The 17,326-nt window shown below is 43.2% G+C and overlaps 1 protein-coding gene across 1 annotated transcript; it reads left to right on the forward strand.

Annotated features, from left to right (window-relative positions):
• The first annotated feature begins 120 nt into the window (after window positions 1–120).
• Window positions 121–16,610, forward strand: vimr2 (vimentin-related 2). Its single transcript, XM_047584628.1, has 10 exons — window positions 121–338; window positions 741–885; window positions 986–1,144; window positions 1,306–1,425; window positions 3,947–4,042; window positions 7,138–7,266; window positions 8,932–9,063; window positions 11,866–11,976; window positions 12,098–12,222; window positions 15,618–16,610. The coding sequence occupies exons 1-10, from the start codon at window positions 229–231 to the stop codon at window positions 15,658–15,660; spliced, it is 1,170 nt and encodes a 389-aa protein (XP_047440584.1). The 5' UTR covers window positions 121–228; the 3' UTR covers window positions 15,661–16,610.
• Window positions 16,611–17,326: the final 716 nt, after the last annotated feature.

Raw genomic sequence — 17,326 nt, forward strand, 5'->3', positions numbered from 1 at the left:
TTTTTTTGGAAACCCGTCCTCATCAGCTTCTTATCAAAACAACAACCGCGCACTAGATATCAGGGTTTACTCCTCGGCTACATGTGAGATGGTTACTGTCTGATGTTCACGCTATAGTTAGTCCGCGTCACCTCGGTGTTACATTCTCTGTGAGTTTAAAACCCACCTTGGAACCCGCTGCCGCCAATTGCCTGTTGCGTTTGGTCGAGTCTGAACCCATCTAAAGATATGGCCATGCTCAGAGTGTCTTCTTACCGCAAGCTCTTTGAGGAAGACAGCTGGGGTCGTAATGGAGGGTCGAGTGCGCGCTGTGCGGGGCAGTACCGGGCCTCCGTCAGGTCAGTCTGGGTCTCAGTTAAGTAGAAGAAGATCAAGTAAAATGTCTTAAAATAAAATGTTTTGTTACACTTCTCACCAACTGATTTAGTCTGAATATAAATGTGTAAATCTTCAGGAGATGGTAGCACTTATAATACTTTTTATACACATGGAAATATTCAGTGTTATGTTACGGTTTAACTCGTGTATAAATAAAGCTTTTAAATGCTGTGCGGGGGCGTTAAAGTACAGTTTGAGTGACAACCTTTCGTGCTGCTGTCGCAAAGTAGTTAAACAATGATGCCGCAGCCTGTTATTTAACAGCCTTTGTAATTTAGGTCATGTCTTCATGTTTGTTTTCTGCGTTCATAGGATTTCAAATATTTCTCCAGTATTTAGCCCAGGCCTTTTTGTCCTCTCAGGGCTGCAGCTGTTGACGACTGTGACTGTGACAAGTTAGACTTTGAAGCTGCAAAGGCTCTGAGCAAAGAGGGTCTGAGCCAGTTTGTCCAGGACCGCGCCATCATCGCTGCCCTCAATGACCGCCTGGTCAGGCTCATTGAACTGGTGAGGACACACGGTGTCACCGCCGCCACAGACCGGAGACACGACAGCACTTTGTCGTGTAGGTTCCTGCTCTGACTTTATCTGCCTCTGTGCCCTTTAGGCCCATTGTTTTGAGGAGGAGAATGAGTCCCTTGAATGTCAGATCGTTGAACTTGAGAAGAAGCTAAACAGTCGACAGGCCTCCTCAAGCATCACCTCCACGGCGGTGGAGCCGGACTATAGTCTGGACGCAGTGGTGGAAAGACTGCGCAAGCAGAGGGTAGGGTGCAGCTGGGTGTGTCGGCTGCGTGCTTCTCAGTGTGACGGCATGCCCTAATTAGTTTTTCCTCATATCAGTACACAAACTTGTCTCATTCCATCCCATCAGTTACACCTCAGTTTGTATGACCTTGCCAAGATACATTCTTGTCTCCACTGCAGGATGAGATCCTGTGTGACACAGAGGAGCTGTACAAAGAGCTGGAGCATCTGAAGGAAGAGTACGAGAAAGCTGCACAGCAGAGGATCCTCATCCAGCACGAACGACAAGATGTCGCTGAGGTGAAGCTAAGAGAAAAACACTGACGGGCAAATACATAATAATTAATATATAATTTGTATGATTTTTTTTCTATGAATTATTTAGAAAACACTGAAAGCATCTCATAAAATATCCAAAAAGCTACAGTTTTAAAGCGATTGGTTTTCGAAACCATACTAAACCTCAGTGGTTTCATCAAGCCTTGTTATTCAGAAAATTAACCTACACTAATGACTAATCAACAATGCACATGAGGAAAATCGTGTGGTTTACATACAGAGACATCACAAGTTTATGAGTGATACAGGGACGATAGTTTCTTTTAAATAAATTTAATGTATTCAGGACTAGCGTAGAAAGAGAGTAAACACCCAACTTCCTGATACCAGACTCAGCTGTTACACACGTTTCTGTAAAATAAATAATTCAAATTGAGAGATGATTAAATTCATTTAGTTGAACAGGGCTGTAAATAAAGGTGGTAAAATATAATTTCTTTCCCCCCAAATATTATATTTTGGAATTTATTAATAAATTACGACAATAAATCTCACAGCTTGATGTTACAACAATAAGTTAAACACACAATTAAATGCACAGTGCGCAGTAATTAATGCTCCAGCTAGTTTAATCTGACAAATCTACGTTTACCACATAATATAAAAACATTTCACACTGACACAGAAGACAGAGAAAGCAAACGTTAAGTTAACGTTAAAAACACTACATCTCTCATAGTCCAACCAGAAATTGATATAGTAAACATTCACTTCCTTTACACTCTGCTGCTTATGAACAGTTTTATTACATATATAAAATCTATAGAGCTATAATTCTATACAAAAAGGCGAAGCAGAGAGAGGATAGCATTGTATTAAATGCATTATTAAAACTTGCGTATAAGCTTCAGTACCCTGAACATGATCAGACCCTCGTTGTGATCATGTACCTTCACCACTAGATGGCAGTGTTGTCAAGCGTCTAACCGCGAAGCGACTGATTCTTAGCTCAGCTGTTCCTCTGCACTTCTTCTCAATGGGCGTTGATCACCAGCAGTCAAACAGTCTGGGCTCCTGGCCCACTGCAACCTGAGCCACCAACTTTCCCAGACCCCCACCCTCCCACATGCCAGCGCCCATCTCCTCCCCGCCGGGCCAGATGCGAGGGAGGCTTTAATTTCTCCCGTACAGATGTAACTCAGGCTGTGAGCCAGTGCCGTAGTGCTGCTGCTGGCTCGGTTCTCCAGCTCTGAATTGGAAGCAGCTGCAGGGTGACAAGATTTGGTGGGAAATCGTCAGGGAGGTAGAAGGAGTGCAGAGATGCGGAGGAGAGATGTGAATACTACGCAGATCGGCCCACAACAAGCTGCAGTCCTCTCATCGTATTAAACGTTTGATTTGTTTTGAAGTGTGACATCGGCTTTTGTGATGTGTTTTTTTTTTCTCCTGCTCCATTTTAAAGGCTCACACATTTCAGCTGTTTATTGTCTCAGTAATATTCTGTGACTCCAGGGAAACTGCATGAATGAGCATGGAGGCTGGTAGGTTCAGCATGTGGAGAGTCCAGGTCATTCGATGCATTTGAAGGTGAAAACAAGGTCGTGCTTTACATTAAATACTTTCTTTAGGGAGCCGTGTTTCATCCTTAATGTTAATCGAGGCAGAGAGCTGGTTGGAGAGGAGACGCACTGGTGCAAGGCAGCGTTAATTAATGTTTTCATGTTGAAAGAGTATCAGATGGTTTGATGGTAAAGAAGATGAACCCACACATTATTAACTCCCAAATCTGCAGCTGCTTTAAACTCGTCCCTTTCTTGACACCGACTTTGGCTTCATCAGATGGACACATTTTGCTGACATTTAATTGTAAAGAGTACAGTGATCCTTTTGCCATTGTCAGATTTTAATTTTTGAGGTGTACTTGGACATCAATGAGCAAACAGCGTAGTGATCTACTGGCCTAAGGAACGACTGGATACCGTTAAAACTGAGTCAGAACTACTTTCTGTCCAGCTCCTGGCTGATATTCGAACACGCCGCAGGAGCCGACCTTTTTCATACCGCTGTATATCAACGGCCCTGCCACCTTCTCAGCGAGGATCCGCAACTTCTCCACCAAACTCTCCCTCCTTGTGTCCAAATGTAAATGCAGGCTCCCACTCTAATTGCATCCAGCACCAATTAGTCTGGTTCTTTTAAAAGAGTAGATGAGCTGAGAACCCCTGCTGGCAAATGGATTGGGCGACAGGGCTTTTGTGTCTAGTTAGCCTCCTTCTCATCTTCCTCCTCCTCCTCCTCCTCCTCCTCTTCCTCCTCCTCCTCCTCCCCTTTCCTCTGCATTGCGGTGTCTACTTGCTGTTCAGTGGATGTAGTAGCACTTAAAAAGAGTGTTCAGGGTGGAAACAAAGACTTTTTCTTTGTTTCTTCAACCCGTGATTTGATTTAGTTCCCAAACTGCAGACTGCTCCTCTCGGACACCTCCAGAAATGAAGTTGAACTTTACTTCCAGCGTTGTTCTTTGTTAATGTGATTTACTTTGCAGGAAGTGGATGCTGTGACAGCAGAGTGTTTGGCGCTGAGGGAGCAAGTGGCTATCTACGAGGAGCAGCTGGCCAACATGGAGGCCCAGCACAAGACGGTGAGAGAGAGAGAGTGTAGCTGTGGCGTGGTGAAACAGGGACAGTTTACAGACATGAAAATGGCTCAAAATGTAGCACTTAGGTCAGACAGGAGTTTTGGAGGAATGCCCAGATCTGTGGTGACAAACACAGCTCTGACAACCCCGGTAACCTTCCTGGAGAGTTGTTGTAGCCAAAAACGACAATGTCAACAGAAACATATGAGGAGAGGATTCAAACGCAAAGGCCAGAATTAGACTCTTTTGATTTGATTAGTGTCTCAATGAGTTATCATTACAGTCTTATAAAGGGATGTGAGGATGTTTTTGGATTAGTAAATATGAAGGTGCATCTGGTTGCAGATGAGCTTATCTTGGTTTATCTTAGCTTAAAGACCAGACACTGAGGTAAACAGCTGGACAGGCTGTGTCCTGTCCCGGGTCCAATGAGTAAAACAACACTGTAAAAAAACGATTGGGTCAATAGCTACTGGGAAAAAAAATTAAAAAAATAAAAAAATTCCAAACTAACTACTGACCAAGATAAAAACTTACAAACAAACACAAATGACACAATTTATTCACTGATTCCCCAACATTTGACAACAAACCTTTGGGGCCATTTTCATCCTCCTGTTTCTTCTGTGAAATACACTACATGTTTGCTGACGAGTGTTTGTCGCTCTAAGAAAAGAGACAAAGTTTGTGGAGGTCAGAAATGGTGGACTATTGATGTCTGACTTCCCCCTTTACTTGTACACTGAATACAGCATTTTGAGAAATGTTCACATTTCTGCTTGTGTTGGCCACTCTAGCTACATGGTGCTAACAGAGCATGGCATAATTAAAGTTCTGCATCTGGAGAAAAATCACCATTAAATTTTTAAAGTTCAGAAAGTCTCGTAATCGACCCAATGTCTTAAGAGACGTTGGTGCTTTTTGATGCAGAGCTGGATAGTTCTTGGAATAGGAAGCCGCAAAACAGATACGTGTGTCTGTTGACAGCTAGCCTCCAGCTAACATCTGTATAGCGTGTTTGGGTTAAATGAGCACAAACAGTAAGGGTGGAAAGGCACAGATAATGTGTTTTTTACAAATACTTATTTCAAACACATTTTACAAGTTTTAAAATTATTTGTATTCGAGAAAAACATCCTATCAAAAAGCTGCCTTTCCTCATGTGACTGCACTGAATCTTTGTGCCTCTGTCTGGATTGAGTGACGTTCAGGAGTCAAAAGTCTCGACTCCGTAACAGAGGAGGCTCTGACTGGATAAAACACAACTTAACTGCATCATTACTTTTGTCAAACATATTTTTTTTACCTTAACTAAGTTGCGGAGGCAGAATATAACTTTTGGGAAGTGGAGTTTGACTGGGAGATTATTCCATTACGTTATATTAGTATCGAGGAGTCTGCAGTCAGGTTCTCTCATGTTAGCATTCACCTTGGTTAACATTTGTTAGCTCTGTAATTCAGACTATTGTCTACTGGGAATGGTAAATGGTCTTGCTTTTTCATAGCGCTTTTCTACCTATTAGTAGTCACAGAGCTTCAGTGTCTTGCTGAAGGACACTTAACCATGCGGTACGTTCCGGGGATCGAACCGTTAACCGCTCTACCTACTGAGCCACAGTCTTCCACAAAAACCAAATCATCATAACAGTCATGTTCTGCCTCTTCAAGTCAGTCTAAATCACTTGTATTAGGCTGCATTTAATGCAAGATATCAAACAATATTGCATGTACATCCATAATTATTATAATAGATAATTAAATAATACTTATTCTTACACTTTCATATCCTAAATTAGAAGTGCAACTCAAAAAAATTGATTTTGCACCTATTTTGAATTTTATTTGAATACAGGTACTTTTTTTCTCTCAACAAATACAAATATAAATACAAATACTGGATGCTTTACGCACCCCTAACAAACAGTCCTGCCTTTACACAACTGATGAGCCAAAAGTTTGCTTCACTTTCTGACTGAGCATGTCTTCATATTCAACAGAGGACAGAGGAGCGTGGCATCAATCTCCTCATGTAACTCTTGGCAACAAAGCAAGAATGAGGAGCCCAAACTGTTCCTTTAAGCACATGTTCACAGCCACATCCTACACACATCATTGCCTATATCACATCCACACACACACACGCCCTGCTCTCTGCATCTTCTACAATTTTCTCCACCTCACCAGGAGATGACAGACGCGCCCCCAGTATCAGATAGAGGCTGAAGGCAGAGAGAGCCAGGCAGCAGCTCCATCACTCTGTGTTTTTCTCTGCAAAGCCGGTCTGCCTGGCGTTTAACACACTCCCTCTGGGATACGCTCGATAGCTCACAGTCCGGGAAATGCGGCTGGCTACCAAATGAAAACAGAAGTTCCCTTTGTTTTATTAACTGTTGTCACTATCAGCACTTCCAGAAACCCCATATTCCCCCAGCAGATCGGTGGCCATGTCGTTATTTAGGTGCAGCGAAAAAGGAGAAAAATGTCACGCTGCCACTGCAGCTCCGTAGCAGTTAATTTCCTCTGTAATGGATGTGGGGTTTCTCCAAAGGGGGTGTGTGTGTGTGTGGTTTATTGGTAGCTGAAGACATAGAAGTCCAGGCTCTTGTTGTTCGGGTAAATGGTTTAAAATGTTCAATGTGCATTTGTTTGTTCCCAGTGGTGGACTACTACTGCTATTACTCAGACTTAAAACATTTTGCACGTTAAGGTGTTACATGGAAACAAGTGATGAGTTCATTCAATTTAAATACTCAGCAGCACATGAAAAACAGGTGAAATTAGCTCAGTCTGAACCAATTAGAGCTGTAAATTATATTATTATTAATACCAGTAGAAGTTGTTACCAATAGGACATTTGCATTTAAAATGTTTCTTAAGTACAATCAGTAAATTGATCACAGTGAGAGTACTAATGGTAGTAATGGCCCGTGTTTAAATTATAATGCGTTATTGATTTTTTCATGAGCAGAATTTCAATGTTGCGCCATAATATTCTCTCAGATAAAGGTCAGCTGTCTAACTTAGTACTGTGCACTGAGCAGTGCTCACGATCAGAATACTTCACCCTGTGTATTTGTATGTGTCGCATGTTCGAGCAGGCGGTGGAGAGTCTGCTGGATCCAGATGAAGAGACTACAGGAGGAGCCACTATTAGATTTGGCAGCCCTGACATGACTCGGGCCCTGGCTGTAAAGGAGCACTACTGCCAGCTGACCGAGAGCCTGCAGGTACGACACACTGTAGCACGACGCACACAGTCCTCTGCTTGTTTTCAGACAGACCCCATGCACATGAGGGGGCTTACATGACATACCTTTTGCAAAGTATTGTCTTGAGTTGAATTAAAATTGTGTTCAGGTCTCTCTTTTTAAGGTTCTATCCAGATGTGTTGAACCTTTTAACTGAATTTTCAGACGAGCGGCAAAAGAAAATTAATTTGCTTCATCTCTAACAACTGCTTAAGCTAATCATCTAGTTGCTAAATAAATTACACCAAGATGTAGCGAGTTGATGCCGTTAAAAAAAGTTTAGTCAAACATTACATTTTGACAAACTAATACAGGGAGGACTGATACATTACCTTAATTATCTACAGACACCACTGACATGTTTTGGTTTTGCTGTTTCCATTGCACACAATTTTATACACTGGAATTTGAATCAGACAGGATTGTTCGGTAGACAAAGCAAAACATATTACTATATAAAGTAACTACTGTAGTAACGGTTATATAAGATGCTTCTGTGTTAATAAACTAATGATGTATCACGCAACAACTTGTCAACTCGACACCAGAACCATTTTCATGCAGAGCGAGTCCACGTCTGTTTGATACTTTAGTATTTTTGCATGAATTAGGAGTTTTAGTTCTGGTCTTGTATTTATTCTTGTACTGCGTCTCTCATTTAAAACAAATCACCCATTTCTTCCGCCGCTGATACACGCTATCCAGAGACCAGCCCATCATCCTCCTCCTTCATGTGAGACCTCTCCTTCTTCACTCCCTCGGAAACGGCTCGGTCGGGTCCAGACCTAAATCTCAGCTTTCACAGCTCACACGCTGATACTCCCACTTGTTTTCTTTACCTCTTAGCACAACACCAGGGAAGAACTTGAGAGTCAGAGGAGCAGTTTTGGACCCGAACAGAATGACTTTGTCCACCTGTGTGTGTATGTGAGAGTGTGTGTGTGTGTGTGTGTGTGTGTGTGTGTGTGTGTGTGTGTGTGTGTGTGTGTGTTACAGCACAGAGGTGCTGCGGTGGGGTCAGCCTATAGCTCCGGTGGGTCTGACCCCCTCTGGGGCATGGATGTCTGCCCGGTTCAGAGGTCAGGGCTGTAATCAGACTGCAGGCCGCCTTCCCAGGCTCCTTGGCAGCACCGCAGTGGATGCAGTTGTGTGTGTGTGTGTCCTTTATTTGGAAGCACGACTGAAGGCTATCTAGTATATTTATACATTGTGTGTCTGTCTAGATGCGCCTCTGTGTGTCTTGTTTCCTTTAAACTCCCATCTATTCACTGTCTCCCTCCCACCTGGCCTCGCCGTGGCCAGCTGGACCCCGTCCTGTCTGTGCCTGGCCTCGATTACGAGACGCGATTGTCTCGATGCTAAAATGATTGCCATTGGTTTTGAACAGTAATGGTGATTGCTGGCTGACTCCCACACACCTGTGAGCCCTCGTGTCGCTTGTTGCGGTCTCCATTTGTTCTCCTAATCACGAATGTGGTGTACGCGAGGAGAGAGCTTTAACCGTCAGCCAGCCCGAGAGGCTCTGATTGCTCTTTGCTCCTCATGTCAAAGTGCACTTAACTGTCCCTAAAGAGGGCATTGTCCTCCTCGGCTTTGAGCTTTTGTAGTCTCAGACTGAACTGCACTCTTCATCTCTCTCTTCAGTACGAGCGTGATGTGTCCTCCTCTGCTGTGGTTCACGGTGGTGATGGAAAGAAACTGGAAGTGGGAGGAACTGAAAGGTCAACAGTCAAAGACTTGGCAAAGATAAAGGACGTCAGCGAGATAAAGATGCTGGTGAGTGGTCTCCTCTTTCCTTTTTTTTTTAAAGGGTCAGTTCCCTTAAACAACAACAAAAAAGAAAGGGATTGAATCACATAAAGCAAAGCAATTTTAGATGATCCACAAGGGAAATACTGTTGTTATATACTGTTATACAGATGGAGAGAGTAAGGAATAAAAGAAGTTCTGTAGCTGAATTAGTCTGAAGGAGAATGAGCTCCTCTGCTCCTCTAGTGTTTGGTGTAATGGTGTAACGGTCAATTTTATTGTGACAAATGCAGTCAGTTTTAGTTTTATGGCGCAATGGTTTTGTGCTTATTTCTTCTGAGATTGTCCAAAACCCAAAATGCCCTTTACAGTAAAAGATTTTGGGAGGTTTAGTTGACTCCTGCTGGAGAATAGAGTATGAGGAAAACAAAACATGAAATGTGCTACACTCAAAATTATGATAAGTCAGATGCAGCTCTGGTTCACAGCACCGCTGCGGCGATTTCTTATTAGGAAGACGCCACGTGCAGTTTAGCAACACAAAATATCCTCTGAAACACAAAAAATCACAATCAACAGAGCCAGCAAGTTGATTAAAAATGAATTATTAATCCGTTTTAGTTTTATTTTCACAGCTTTATCACAATGCCTTTATGTCAAGTGTCTACACTTTAGTGGACATGTACAGTTTAGATGAAATCACTGAAAAAAGATTCTGATCCACGGCAGGAGAGCAGTGTTGACTGGGCTTCGTTTCTGAGTCTGGTGTCCAACTCTCTTTAATACATCCACCGTGTAAGTACAGTCTCAGCCATAAAATGATAGTTCAACATTTTGTATAATTTACCTATTAGCTAAGTCAGAAGTGAGACAGTTAACGTCACTCTCATGTCTACATGCTGGAGCTTGCACCTACAAGCACAACGGCCACCGTTTATTAATTTTCCATCTGTACAGCACAAAACCTGATCATGTGCCTGACCATTTTAACTTCGTATGCTGTCGGTCTTGGTGGCTTCACATTTACTACACAGATATGAGATCAATACTGACTTTATTGTGCCTCAGAACATGATCCACTCTGTTGCTGTGACATCAGTGTTGTAAAAAACATTGTGCGCTGCCTGCAGCTAGCACTACTGTGAACTATTTAAATGTAGATTTTGGGGGGGTGAACCGTCCGTTCCAGTCTCACGTTTGCACATCATTCAAGTCCTTTGCTGATTCAGATCTTCCCATAATACATTTCCGAGCTCTTAAATGACAAAGAAAAGACGAGTCTTAAAATCCACAGCTCTGCCTCCGCGTCGGGCATCAGCTCCTAAATCAGACTTAATGGCGAAAAGTGAACGGTTTCCCACAGAAGGCGAGAGGAGTGGAGAGCAGCTGAGTGACAGCGGAGCAACAGTGTGGGAGATCCTGCTGACCAGAGTGTTTACTCTGCGGACACTTTCAGCGGGAGATGTGAAGGGCTCGGCTGCAGCTCAGACAGGATTTATTGCCCTGCGTGTCCTCAGTTATTAAATACAGTCTTTCAGAGCGCCAGCAACGTCATAAAAGTCCTGAAACTTCACATACTGCCTGGAGACTTTTCCTGCCAAAGCAGAGGAAATGAACCTTTATACTTTTCACCAAGCCAGCAAAAGAAAAAGGCAGGAAAACCAGAAGCCTTTTAATGAGACAGGTGTCAATAAAGAGACAAACCAGGAAGCTATGACTCAGGTGAAATTACTCCAGGAAGGAGAGGCCACCTCCTCTTCGTCTACCTTTGTCTTTTTAACATCCATCAGCCGTCTGACCACAGCTGGCTCCCAACCACATCTGTAGCAAACGTGGTGGTTTGGTTCTCATTACCGCGGCTGTAGCTCAACCTCTAGCTCTTCAAATAAACAGCGCGCCGCTGTAACCACCAGCATCGTCTACTTTTCTCTAATATGCATCACGCAGGCTCCAGCTCGGCTCAAGCCAGCCTGACGGATGGACAGAGCGGCTTGATCTGCTCTGTTTCCTCTCCCGCCCGTGATGGATGCCTCGGGTCTGGTTTCTCACTGAGACACAACATGGCCAAACAAACAGATTGCAGCGAAATCAGCCCTGACGCAGAGATGTATATAATAGAGCAAGCTGCGACGGGGCTGCACGCCGCCGCTCGCATACACATACGCAGCCAGACTCCACTTATCATGCCAGGAGGATCGTGTGTGTGAGTAAGCGACTTGACCAGTTTGGGAAGTCATCATCAGCCCGTGAGTAGTAACCCGGGTCGTCTTCTGCGCACACAATCTTGCTGAAAGACGAGCAGGACCGCCTGGATCCCCATCTGGCTGTGACAGCTAATTGTTGAACTTCTGTGATTGCTGTAATTACTCACGGCAGGACACCACAGCCTCAGACACTGGGGGGGAGGGGAGGGAGGGGAGGGATGCTCCTCCGTTGGTTTGTGGCAGAAGTAAAGTTACCTGTTTTCTCTTTGTTTGTTGAGTTATTTTGAATAGTTAAGTTTTTGCGAGGTAGAGCTCCATGAACAGTAAAGCTGCAGCTTCTGGAAATGACTTTAGGTGCCTGAAGTAAATAGAGTTCCTCCTTAAGGGGAGTGTGACAGATATTAAAATCACGCATGTTAACCCTTGTACAATAAATGTTGGATATTCAGTTACCATTTAATGCAGAAATGTGGTTTATCTTCTCTTCAGCTGCACGACAACGTGACCGTGAAGGAAACATTATGTCGTTGTCCAGCCTCATTACGAATAACCGAATAATTCAATAGAAATGTTTGTTTGTGGGTATAGTTTGAATGAATAACTGCCTTTTCTGTTGCTGCTGTAGATCTCAGAGCTGGAAAAGGAGCTGGCTGAGCTCGAGAAGTGTAATGAGGAGTTGGAGGACGAGGTGGAGATGAAGAAGGCTGCGTACATGGACGAGATTGCTGAGCTGGAGGTATGAGAGTGGAGTGATTAATGTAATCGTAGCCTGTAATGGATCAGTGGTTTGGGCTAATTCTGTCATTTAATCTCATATTCTACGCCCCATCCGGTGTGTGTGTGTGTGTGTTGTTCAGTGTACTTTAGATGAAATGAGGCAGCAGGAAGTCGACCTCCAAGCTCAGATGAAGGAGCAGTGTGAAGACTATAAGGAGCTGCTCAGCGAGAAGATGGCCAGGGACATGGAGATCGCTGCCTACAGGTCAGACAGTCTGATGTAATACACCTGTTCATGACTAACAGATTTAAGGGCAACATTTAAGGCAGAAAAGATGATCATGGCCCATTTCCATAAAATGACAACAGAAATAAACTAAATAGATGCCACTTAAGAACATGTCTTAAACTGCAGCTATTGGGGGAGTTTAGTCTGCGGTGGTCAGTACCTGTCCAAGTACCAGTAACAGGTTAATGCATTGATGGTGGTGGGGTGTGATGACAATGGCCCAGTGCCAATTGATAAAAACAGAAGATTCCCCTATGTGTAAATGTCTGGATCCAGGTTTGCCTGAAGAACATTTTATTCAATGGTGGTTTTAATGTTGTTGCTGATTGGTGTACACAAACCAATTCAAAATTTGCTACTGAATTTGTAAATATACACACACTATAAAGGATAAATAAACATGAATATAGAGTGTACTTAGCATAAACACCTACAGTTAAAATACAGACAGAACATTATTTATTTTTGATAATGTTTAGATAATTAGTTTTAGGGATTGGAGTAATTAGATGTTTTAAGTTATTTTTTCTGTCTTTTTTCTCCTTATTTAATCGCTACTAGTAGGTAGAAACAGAAAAGGACAGGAGGAGAGAGTTTATTGTAACCTTAGTTTATGTTGTGCTCATATAGCTCACCTGGTTGACCATTTTAAGTTAAAGACCTAATATACTACCTATATATACCTAATATACGACCTAACAGACCATAACGTATCAGTCACGTTTTAAAAGAACGGCCGTTAACATAACCTTCACTGTGATCCTCCATCACAGAGCTGTGGGTTGTTATTCTTAAGTGAGGCAGATAAAATTTTAACACGTGCGGCTCTGACTTGAAAGTTTACGCGAGAGACAAGAGCAGACTTTGTCCCACTCTGGTATAATTGTTGGTAAAACTTCCAGTCGAGATGACTGCTGCGTCTGCGTGAGAGCTCAGGGGGTTTTCATTCCAACAAAAACACCGCGCCAGGTGATTCCACTGATTAGTTTGTCTTCCCCTGTTAAAGGTGTTCGAGTCTTAAAGCCGACCGCTGTAGTTCCTGATTGCCTTCCCTGACATGTAACCCATCTCTTTGGTAGGGGGTCAAATGAAAACAGACGTCCCCTCTGGTGCTCAAAAAAGTGCCACGTATTATTTAAACATGTCAAAAAGAATGAAGTGTTCGGGGCCAAGCACATAATGGCCATGGGATAATTTCATTAGACATAAATTAACTTGATGCCCTGTTTATTTTTGACATTCTTCGCCTATGAGGAAACCACCAATAACTCAAGAAAACACAGCTATGAATATTACTGTGACTAACGCGAGGATTATTTCCACAAGATCCCCTGTTTATGCGTCCGGCATTGTCCATGCATCTCTTACGGTGTCACCTGGACGTCCGCAGATTACGCTATAAGATATTCCTGCAGACAAAGGGTTGAGATCACGGGCCACTGGGGGCACAGAAAACAGCTCCTGGATATGATGCAGTTTCCTGTTCATGACCTTGAAGATATTTCATGTCATTCCCCCCATTCTTTGAGGTTGTTTAACCATCTGCCATCCTGGTATGTGCACTGACGCACTTCAGCCATCCCATCCCGCTGCCACAGACTTCCTCCTGGGCCCCTCCATTGAACATCCAACTACATCTGACCCCCAGGGAGGCCTGCTCCAGGCTTGAGCTCAGACCCTCAAAATACCTAATTAGAATGGGCAAGGAGGACCTCACACTGTCAGTGCTGTGCTGGGCCACTGCCAGCTCCTCTCCATGCCAGCCTGTTAATGTCAGACCCCCCCTCCACCTCCCTCTCCATACGCACATTTACAAATTCGCCACAGTTTAAATTGTTCCCCAAAAGCCTGTCCCAGAGACGTTTAAGGCACAGGAAAGACGCACAGTCAGTGCCAGTTTTTTTCCCCATCCTTTCTTTATTTACTGGATGTTTTGTCATCCATGATTAAAGCCCTGAATAAGAAATGAAAATGGCGGTTGTTTATTCTCTCAGTGCAGTGGCAAACTGTCTGCACAACAGACCCTAATGACCCCAGGCTGCCATTATCGGGTGGCTTATCGCCTGTGAAAGCATCTCAGAGCAGTTCGGGCAGATGCTCGCCGCTCTTGCTCACTGCTAATGTGAACCATATTACACTGTAATTCATTCTGCTGTTATTTGTGGGCTTCTCACTCTGTGGCATGACACAGCAACAAGTATCTCCACCGACGACGAGATCCTTTTTAGTTTAGGCTCAGCTGTAGTTGTCAGACAGGTTTAAAATGCAACATTGTATCGCCATATCGTTGAGGAAGGGAAACGTTAATCCCACTGACTACCATAGTCTGGTCTAATAAATCGGTTTAAGTCGTTATCAGGAGATGGAGCTTCTCAATTATAATGTGTCCTGGCTTTCTGAACACTGTAAGCACCATGACAGCTTCCAAATGAAATAACTGGTCAAGCCTAATTGGTCAATTGCTCAAGTAAAATGCCAGATGTCTGTTTCCACTATCTCCGTTTCATGTGCTTCTTTGTCTTTTGTGTTAGCAAACCAGAATCTGTAGATTTTGACTGCAATATATAGAGTGCGTCAACATTGTCTTTAGGAAATTGGTATTGTGTAGTTTTTTTTTTATTATTATTCAAATAGCACCAGTAATTGGCCTTCTGATTGGTCTGCCGATCCACCTATCAGAGGGCTCCAACCCATAGTTACTGTTGCTAACATAAAGCAGAGAGGAGTTGAAAGTGAGAACAGGAGGAAATAAAAACAGGAAAACGGTTAAAACCTGATCCGAGGGCGACTCGTAACAGCGACTCACAACATCCAGAAGGCCATGATTTCTTTTTTACTCTTTCCCTGAACCGAAAATAAATATTGAGAATTGTTGCTGCTGGATTCTGTTTTGTGGATGACCACCACTGGCAGTTCAACCCTGCCACCTTCGGTAAAGATTACCTCATCATGTCCATACAAAACAACACTTTACAATATTATTTTTTATTATTCCTGCATTTAGAAGATATGTGAGGCTCCAGAGGGAATGTGAAGGGACAAGTATTGTGCTAACATTGTCAGATGTTAAAAAAAAAAATTACTTTCGTCTGTTTATTTTCTCATCTGTGCCCACAATGTATTTTTTTTTTTCCTGTTTTTGAAAAATCGCTGTTAAACATTATGATGCTATTCAATGCAATGGACCCCTGGGTGGCTATTGTTTGTCTAACCTAGCAACAGAATGACGTAGGAAGGTGGGATAAAGGGTCAGTTAAGAAGAAAATAAGCTTCGGTTCTGTCTCTTCTAATGCCTCCGATTCATTAGTAAATGTCAGTGTGTGCAAATTATAACCTATACATTATGTTATTTATGTGTCTCTGTGGCTCAGGAGTCTGGTGGAGGAAGAGGAGCAGAGACTGTGCAGCCTGTGATTTCAGGCCGAAGAGTCGGACTGGTTGGCTGGAGTGTGGCTGGACGCTGCTAAATGACACGTGGATTAGAAAACAGGCAAAACAGGAAAGTGAAAAACAGACCCCCAAATCAGCACTTCAGTGAAGCTTATGGTACCAGTGCAGCAATTTGAGCCGATGTAAACTTATCATGACGGATTAATGCCGTCTGGAGGCCTAAGCTGGGTCACCGATAACGGGTTGCTGGCAGATGACCCTGAGACTCCAAGAAGGATGGAGCTGTCTGAAACCGGTGGGAGGATGGGTGATGAGTGTGTATCCCTCCAGTACGTGGCAGGGATGCGTCCTTAAGTGGGTTTTATCTTTAGCGGCTCACTGATACAATTCATATATGTTTTGTCCTCTCTTTGTTGAACAAGTCTCACGCAGATACAGACGCAAACAAGCTGAACTGCGCGGCTCCGCTGAGTCACTCCCGCTCTGATACCACCTCGTCCATCACTCAAACGCCGTCTGATTGCCAAGCTCTTAACCTGTGACCCCTTCACTGTTAACAAACATATTGACAGCTCTCTCTTCGGTAACTAAAAGCATCTTGCCGTCCCCGTGCTTTTACAGTCGTGCGCTCATGTTGGTTTTGACAGTCGACTGTGCAGTGCTCTGTGTTTGCTTTTCAAATGGCTCGTGAAGTTGTTTTTCTGCAGCTCTTTTCAAAATGAGCACCTGGATATTTCCACAAAAAAAAGAAAAGAAAAAAAGTCGGCGTGATTCATTATTTCTTCTTTGAAAGGCAACGTCCCCAATTTTCTGTCATTTCAGAAATGAGCATGGTAATACATTCCTCTGTAATCTTTTCCTTATTTTCCACACAACGTTAAAGCTGTCTATGATAAATCATTTTTTGGTTCCTGCCTCTGCACAAGCATCAAATGTACTTTAGATTCAAATGAAATAAAACCAGTTGCTTGAGAGATCTCCTCATACTGCATCATTTCTTTTGTGAAAAGCTGTTTTATGAGATCTGCCTGCGACTCTTTGGGCTCAAGTTTTTCCCCGCGCTGTAAAGACTATGCAGAGAACAGAGTGATTTACGATCAGTGATCCTTCTTTCATCCATCTTCATGCTTAACTTGTGATTTGAACATTCCCAGCTATTAACGATCTGTAAGGCTTGTTAGCGGTGCCATAAAGATGAAAAATGCTGCTAATAACGGATCAGATAAGATTAGCCACACTCTGTGAACTCATGGTGATGAGGAGTTAGTCTCTGTAATAATTGAGTTCAGTGTCTGGAGAAGAGGCTGGGTGGCTGCAGTGACTTGTTTAATTGTCTCGGCGTGAAGCATGGTCTGCTCTGGGAGAAGCTCTGAGCTCGGAGGAGAAAAGCCTGTCTATTTCCTTGGTGGGTGTGCTCCTTGTATCTGTCAAATATAAAGCTTAACAACCACCCAATGTTCTGAACTCTCCCCGGAACAGGGAGAATAAATTACTTTCCCCTTCTCTGGAGTGGACTCTATAGAAATTTAAAAAATGTAAGAAAAACTTCTGACTTGCAAGGTAAGGTTCTTGGTAAGGTTCTTGGCTCTTGTGGATTATGATTCGATGTAGGAAAAGTGATCTTATCTCGTCGCTGTTTTTGTCAGTAAAAAACAAGTGAATTTACTGACCAATCAATCAAGTGTTACAG

The sequence above is a fragment of the Mugil cephalus genome, chromosome 5 (genome assembly GCF_022458985.1).
Source record: "Mugil cephalus isolate CIBA_MC_2020 chromosome 5, CIBA_Mcephalus_1.1, whole genome shotgun sequence".
Lineage (NCBI taxonomy): Eukaryota > Metazoa > Chordata > Actinopteri > Mugiliformes > Mugilidae > Mugil > Mugil cephalus.